This window comes from Rousettus aegyptiacus, unplaced genomic scaffold (genome assembly GCF_014176215.1).
Source record: "Rousettus aegyptiacus isolate mRouAeg1 unplaced genomic scaffold, mRouAeg1.p scaffold_m13_p_14, whole genome shotgun sequence".
NCBI classification, from domain to species: domain Eukaryota; kingdom Metazoa; phylum Chordata; class Mammalia; order Chiroptera; family Pteropodidae; genus Rousettus; species Rousettus aegyptiacus.
Genome location: NW_023416289.1, coordinates 13,709,982 through 13,717,135, shown reverse-complemented (window position 1 = coordinate 13,717,135; position 7,154 = coordinate 13,709,982). Strand labels below are relative to the sequence as shown.

Below are 7,154 nucleotides of genomic sequence, written 5' to 3'. Positions count from 1 at the left end.
CTAGGAAGATCCTGACTCCTCAATACCTGCCATGCCAGAAGGCAAAGTTCAAGTGGGGACTGGCCCCCAGAGCCAGGAGGACAGACCAGATGATGTAAGAGGAGAACCTGGGGTCTTTATTGACTTGAGATGGGGACGGGCATGTGGTGGGCTCAGTTGTAAGCTGTGACCTGGTTGATCCATGTGCTGAACTTGCTAACCCGAGTGTACATGGCAGGTGCATGCACGTTGCAGTTGGTGGTGCCCCAGGAGACGATGCCAATAAGTACCCACACATTCTCCTTCTGGCAGACAAGAGGGCCTCCGGAATCACCCTGAGGGAAGGAGAGGGGAGAAGTCAGCTTGGGTGGTCAGGGGTGCTGGAGGACAGCGCAGAGGACAGGACAGAGTAGTGCTCACCTGACACGAGGAGGCCCCCGAGCCGCCTGCACAGATCATGGAGTCTGTGATACGTGAGCCCCAGTACTGCTGACACTTTCTCACAGTGACTAGGGGCAGGGCCACCTGTTGCAGGCGTGCTGGGGTCACATTACCTGTGGGCCAGGAGGGGATGGTTAGGACTTGGATGACTTCTCCCCACCCTAACCCTCCCACCCGGGTCTTTAGCTCAAGTTCCTACCCAAGCCACTGAGGCGGCCCCAGCCAGTGGTGACACATGTGAGGTCTGCAGATAGCTCCTCATCTGGGGAAGCCAAGCACACTGGTGAGATGCGTGTCGTGTATTGGGCTGGGGAAGTGAGCTTCAGTAGTGTCAGGTCATTGTTCATGGTGGCGGAGTTCCAGTTTGGATGTGTGATGGCCTGTGGAGCCAGGAACGGGCTATGTAGGAGAGGGCGAGCACAGCCCCTGAGGTTTGATGGGTGTTGAGGGGGCTAGGCCAGGGCATGCCTGAATTATTCATCCTCAGAGCCCACCCACCAGCACTGCCCACTCTTCCTTCCCATGTCTGCAGCCCAGGCACTCACCCGTGAGATGGACAGAACCTGCAAAGGCTCGGCACTGGATGATCGGTCATACTCACCCAGGACGACAAAGTGACGGCCAGGGCTACAGTGAGAGTGGGGTTAGGCAGTGAGAGTGGGATTAGGCGCCCACAGGGAAGGCAGAGCAACAAGAGAGGGGCATCCAGGGTAAGGTGGTAGGGAGAGGTGGGCTAGGGTAGGGCAGGTGCAGTGGGAGCACTCACATGACCTTGCAATGAGCAGCAGTGACCACCCAGGACTGGCTGATAAGGGAACCACCGCAGAAATGGAAGCCACTGCTGTCCTGGGGTTAGGGGTCAAAGTGGGAGGCGGACTCAGGCTATGCCAGGGCATGAAGCACCTGGGATCCTGCCCCACTTCTAGGGTGCATGTACCTGCAGGGACACCTGCCAGGGCCAGGATCCCGGCACTGCGTTATCCCCGTTGACAATCCTCTGGTTGGAGCTCAGCGTTGGTTTGATGGCGGGAATGCCGCAGCCTGGCCATCGGGCTGGTGAGGACCTGCTTCCCATACCCCAGCCCCCATCGCTCCACCTCCTCCTCCCAGGTGTCCCAGCTGTGCACCCCCAGGGGGTGTACACTCCATGTCTCTTTCCAATCTACTCCCCACTATTCCCCCAACTCCAACTCCACCCGACAGCCTAGGCCACTTTCTCCCACCTGGGACCATCTAGCCTCTCTACCTGCTCCATGCCCCTTCGTGCAGCCAGAGGGCTCTTCCTAGACTATATGTCCCACCTTCGCTTCTCACCTTCCTAAAATCTCTCTGGTTCCTGGGCCTAGGCCCAGACTCCTGTTCATCTCTTGCCTCCTCCTAGCCTTGGCACATCCTTTTTCCTTTGCCTGCTCTGTTCACCTCCTCTTTCAGCCAGCCTGGCTGCCTCTCTTTGCCCCTGGGCAGGAAGCCTGGGCTGCTGCTGGGAGTCCAGGCTGGTCCAGGCCCACCCACTCACCCCATGAGGAGCCGAGCACGATCAGGCTAAGGGTCAGGCTGAGCAGCAGCATTGTGGCAGGCATGAGGCTGAGAACTGGGCCTGGCTTTATAGGACTCCTTGTCCTTGGGCTAAAGTCCCAGGTATGAGGTCAGGCCAGCTGTATGGACTTAGCCATCTCCCACACTCTAGTCAGGAGAAGGGTCTCTTTATGCCAAGGTCCTCTATCCAGGCCTGGACTTATCAGACAAGAGCCCAGGTGTGAAGTTCTCACCACCTCCAACCCCAAAGCCTGGCCTCTGACTATTCAAACCATTTCACATCCCAAGTGCAGAGCACTAGATTCCAAGGACTTAGTTACATTAGGTCTATGATGACCACTTGGTGGCTGGGATCGGGGAAGTCTCCCTGGACTTCTCGGGCACCAAACTCTCAAGAGAAGCCTGTTCAGCACCCAGGGGTGTTCTGACTGGTGGAGGGAATGTCTCCTTATACCAGCTCTGCTGTGGAAGGGCCACGTGGCTGAACAGGAGTTCTAGCAGGTGTGAATCCTAAGATACCTCAGTGATTCCTCAACTTTGAACAGGAGTCACAGTTTGCTTAGAGATGGTGACTCTCCCACCAGCCATGGTGTGGTTGGACCCCAGCCTTCACCTGACTCCAAAGCCCACTCTTAACGATGAGATGATGCCTGAGAGGGGACTGGTTCATAGGAGGGCAGTGGGTGAGCCCTTGGTGACTGGCTGACCCTGGACAGAGGTCGTGAGTAGAAGGGTGACAACCATTAAATCTGACATCCTCCAGGCCTTGGGGCTCCGGTGAGCAAGCCCTTGGTGGCTACAGCTTGAGCTCCAGGCTGAACTTGAACTGAGGGAGAGAAGAAGCCCCTGTGTGCAAAGTTGCAATGGGTAAGTTGGCTGGCCTACTAAGGGTGTGAGGGTTTCGACTAATGCAAGAACACATCAGTCAAAAAAGTAAGGCAAATTAATGGTTGAATAGATGAATGGATAGATATGTGGTAAAGCAAATATAACAAAATATTAATCGTCTGTGGTGGGTATATATAGCTATGTATAGGTACAATTCAAGTTTTATGTTTTAAAATCTTGATAATAAAATCTTGGAGGGAAAAGCACAATCAGGCCAGGGATGCCCAGCATAGAGTAAACCCTCCCTACAGGGCAGACTTCTCAAAGTTTCAAGGCTCCAGTGGTATTTAGCCATTTTGAGAGCAGGATGTTCCCGCCAGCACCCAGGACCTGGGCCTGGCATTCAGTGGGTGCTCAGCAAAGGTTTATTGGATAAATGTGTCATCTGCCCCCATGAGTGCTGTGACCCATCAGCCAGAAAACTTGGAGTCAGTCCCATTACCTAGTTTTGTGTTAGTACCTCAGATGTGCCTGGTTAGTCAAGGCGTTTCACAGGTCAAGGTATAGCAGGGGCGGGGAGTGCTCTGTGAGAACTTGCCCTTGGACCCAAGGGCAGCTCCTCCGTAAGTACTTTAGTCCTCAGGGTCCATGGGGAAGTGGGGTGGGGGGTGGGGTCTTGACTGAGAGGTGTGGGCTTTGTCCTGGGCCACTGATGAGCCAGGCAAAAGCTCTAAGTGGGAGAAATACCTGGGTCCCTTTGGGTTTGCCACAGTCCCCAGTGAACTCAAGTGCAAGAGGAAGGCAGGGAGGTAGGGGGACCTCTGTGGAGTCAGGAGGAGGCTTTCCACCTTGAGCCTGCAGTGCTCACCAGGGCTGAGGTTCTAGAGTGAGATGCCTAAGGTGATGGGTGAAGGGCACCTCTTAGTCCAGTGACTGGAGGTGTGGGAGGGAGTGGCCCTTGCAGGGATACCTTAGCCACAGAGCCCTGCTGGCTGCTCAACTCCTCCACCCAAGAACAACACAACATCTGTTCAAGTATTTGTATCTTCTGCATTTATTCCCCCTTGTTCCAGGCTCTAAGCCTCAGCCTACTTCATTCCACTTCCATGGTCTGCACGGTTTCCTCCACCAGCTCCAGGGGCAGTGGCATCACTGTCTGGGACAGGACAGCTGTGGTCCCAGGGGCAAATCTGTACTGGCCCGGCCTAGAAGGAAGGAGGGATGGCCTCTCAACATAAGCCCATCATGTGGCCCATCCTCTTGCAGCCCCCTACCTCCCTGCTACAGTCCGTCCTTCCCTGTGGTCTCCCTTTTCCTTTGTTCTCACCTCTCTATGGGCTTTGTGGGCGAGCTCAGTGTTCGCAGCAGCTTGGCGCCGGTCCCTGTGATCACACATGCATCCACATTGCCCCCAGAGCCCAGGTCACCCAGGATTCCTGCAGTGATGGCTTCCACCAGCAGCTCCAGCGCGGCCTCCAGCTGTGGCAAAGTATGTGAGGCCTGATGGACCCTTTTGGTATCACCCTCAGGCAACAGCCTGGAGACTTTGTTAATCTTGACTACTTACTAATTGCTCACACCCCAAATCCTCTCTCCTACAATCCATCTCCACCCCAAATTCCCCTCCCCTGGTCTCTGCCTCCCTCTCTCCAGAGATCCCCTGCCCCCATTTCACAGATCTGGGGTCACTTACTGGTCCCTCTGCTTCCAGTGGCCTATCCACCCAACCAATGTGGTCTTGGCCCCCCAGTCACGATTCACTGTCTTTCTCTTTCTGGGCTTTAGGCACCTTGGAAGCGACATACGTCATTCACTTCTATCTCACTCCATACAAAATCCGTTTTCTCTTCCCTGAGCTTTGCAACTGACGGTAATCTGTTGGAATAGCACTTCTCTACCCTCACTCCACTGGCCAGTCGTCGCCTCCTCTGAGAACCCTTCCCTGACCTCCAGATTAGGCCACTGTCCCTCTGAGCTCCCCAGCTCTTGGGTGCACTTCCCATTAACGACCACATGGTGGGGGTGTGTGTGTGTGTGTGCAGGTGTCGCTCACCGTCATGTTCGGCTGGAACCGGTCCTCCAAGACTGCCAAGGCTGCATCCTGGCCGGAGCCTGTGGGCAAAAGGGGCATCTAAGGTGAGCCGCGGCCTCCTCGACACGGAGCAAACGTGAGGCCAGGGTCACAGGGGGGTGGTTCGTGGAGAAGGGGCAGAAGCGCTCACCCAGGGCCGTGAAGGGCAGACGGCTGTAAGAACCGTGGGGATGCACGCTGTAGAGCTGTGGTCCTGTCCTGTCTACGCCGCCCACGACCAGCGATGCACCCACATGGCCCTGGTACCTTTACGCAGATTGGGCGTGGTCAGCCACTAGCACCTAGACCAAGGCTTCCCCCTCCCCCCTCCCACGACACCACTTCTGAATTCGGCCCCATTCCTTCTGGTACGTCGCTCTTTCCCGTGGCACAGCTCCTTTTAGGCCGGCCTCTTCCGGCCTCTCGGGATGTCGCCTACACGCCCTTTCACTCCCACCTCCTCTCAGCTCCGCCCTCTCCGTGACCGCACCTCCCCTCCCCAGGGTCGTTTAGTCCCGCCCCAGCACCGGAAGAGCGTTTGGCGCAGAAGGCGGGTGACAGTGGCTACGCGGGGCTCGCGGCCCGTAGACAGCGCATGTAGCTCCATGTTAGATGCCGCCATCCGCGTGGTCATCTCGGCGTCCGCAGCTACGCCAGCCCCACAGCAGCTGAGGGCGAAGGGAGTGTCGGTGTGGGCGGGGCCGGGGTGTGTGGGACCGGGATGCGGACGGGGGGGGGGCGGTTCTTGCGTGGGGGAACAGGGTTAGGGAATTCTCACTAGATTTTGGGCGCGATGAAATGGATCTTCTCGCAGTTCTTGTCCGCTACTACCGAATCGTTAGTGGACCTCGTATCCGCGCCCAAGATAACTCCGTCCTGGAGGGCGGGGAGAGCGTTGACTCAGTACCCGCTGATCCCAGACCGCCCATGTAAGCCCCCCAGTCCCATCCCGCTGCTCACTCGGAACACAAGGCCCGCGATGGTTGTTCCGGTCTTTCGTGCATGAGGGACCCGAAGCCCCGGGAGCTTCCGTTCCAACGATATGTTTCTGGAAAGAAAGGGAGCGGCCTATATTTCGGTTCCCCAGCTCCGTCCTGGTCACCCTGACCTCCCGGAGTAAGCTTAGGAGCCAAAGTCACCCAATATATGCTACCCCCCAGCCTTTCGCCACCAGGAATAAAGGCCCTGGGGCTCCCACTCCCGGAAGACCTTACAGAGAGCATAAGCAGCCCTGGATCAAACATTCCCCACCTCACCTCTGGCAGTTCTCGAAAGAGAAGCCCCCTCGGGGCTCTTGCGCTGCTTTTAGCATCTTGGAGTGAGCAGGACTGTCCAGGGATTGAAGGTCGATGGTTAGAGGAGTGAGACCAGTGGGGAGCCCGAAAGGTCTAAGCCTTGTTCTCTGCAGAACTTCACAGATCTGCTTTCGCTTTCACCTTAGCTCCGAGAACGCTACCCTGTTTTGCTTCTGTTTCACTTTCACCTTCACCTCTGGTCCCAAGCAGCTTGGGAAGGTGGTGATGTCCCCATCCCGGCTCTCCATTAATGCTCCCGGGTCCTCTCTCTGGACAGAGGACAAATCTCTTTCTTCTGGCCATTGTTCAGCAACTCCTTCCCTTTTCAATCTGAGCCCCGAGCTCTGCCTCTGACACCAACTCTAACCTCTGCCCTAAGACTGTCAGACCTTTTGTCAGGTCTCTGTCCACATAATTACATATCTCCTAACAGCGTCTGGCCTGGACTTTTGTCCTCTGTCACCCTCCTTCACCCAACTCCTGCCTTTGTTGCCTTTGCCTCCTCTTAGAAACCTCAAACATAGAGGCTCAATCGTTCATCATAGTGACACTGATCCTTTTGTCTTCATTCTCTGATGCTGTCTTCCCTTTCCCAAGAGGGGCACCACCTCATGGCCTGGAGGCATGCTGGGCTCTGCCGATGGCCAAGCTTTATTTCACCTCCCAACTGACCTTTATCCACATCTTTCACCTAACTACCACCTTAGTCTCAGCTAGTATCCTCTCTCTCCTGGCTGCTGCACTGGCTTCCCTACACTTCCTGGCCCTTCCCCTCCCCCTTCCAGCACTACCACGTAGAGAGGGGTCTCTTTCTAGATCTGAAATCTGTTCACTCTTTCTTAGTTAAACTCCAGCAGCTGCGCAGTGCCGTTAGGCTCAAACTCAAGTCTTTACGTGGCCCGTGTTACCTTTCTCATCTCAGCAGAGACACCACTTCCTCTGGGAAGCCTTCCCTGACACACAGTACTCGGGCCCTTGTTGCTCTCTAGACATTTCTCAGACTA

The 7,154-nt window shown here is 56.0% G+C and overlaps 2 protein-coding genes across 3 annotated transcripts; both read right to left on the bottom strand.

The window, feature by feature from the left end:
- Positions 1–89: 89 nt before the first annotated feature.
- On the bottom strand, positions 90–3,697 carry CTRL (chymotrypsin like). Its single transcript, XM_016164220.2, has 7 exons — positions 1,937–3,697; positions 1,358–1,461; positions 1,187–1,266; positions 966–1,047; positions 620–800; positions 400–533; positions 90–314 (listed from the first exon to the last, which is right to left on the bottom strand). The coding sequence occupies exons 1-7, from the start codon at positions 1,998–2,000 to the stop codon at positions 153–155; spliced, it is 807 nt and encodes a 268-aa protein (XP_016019706.2). The 5' UTR covers positions 2,001–3,697; the 3' UTR covers positions 90–152.
- A 117-nt stretch (positions 3,698–3,814) lies between these two features.
- On the bottom strand, positions 3,815–6,298 carry PSMB10 (proteasome 20S subunit beta 10). 2 transcript variants are annotated; one of them, XM_036231456.1, is made up of 8 exons: positions 6,112–6,298; positions 5,816–5,903; positions 5,634–5,731; positions 5,383–5,523; positions 5,007–5,122; positions 4,838–4,896; positions 4,112–4,284; positions 3,815–3,989 (listed from the first exon to the last, which is right to left on the bottom strand). In XM_036231456.1, the coding sequence occupies exons 1-8, from the start codon at positions 6,165–6,167 to the stop codon at positions 3,878–3,880; spliced, it is 843 nt and encodes a 280-aa protein (XP_036087349.1). In that variant the 5' UTR covers positions 6,168–6,298; the 3' UTR covers positions 3,815–3,877. The 2 variants fall into 2 exon arrangements, with proteins under 2 accessions (XP_036087349.1, XP_016019693.2); XM_016164207.2 differs by having other exon boundaries at positions 4,112–4,263; positions 6,112–6,295.
- Positions 6,299–7,154: the final 856 nt, after the last annotated feature.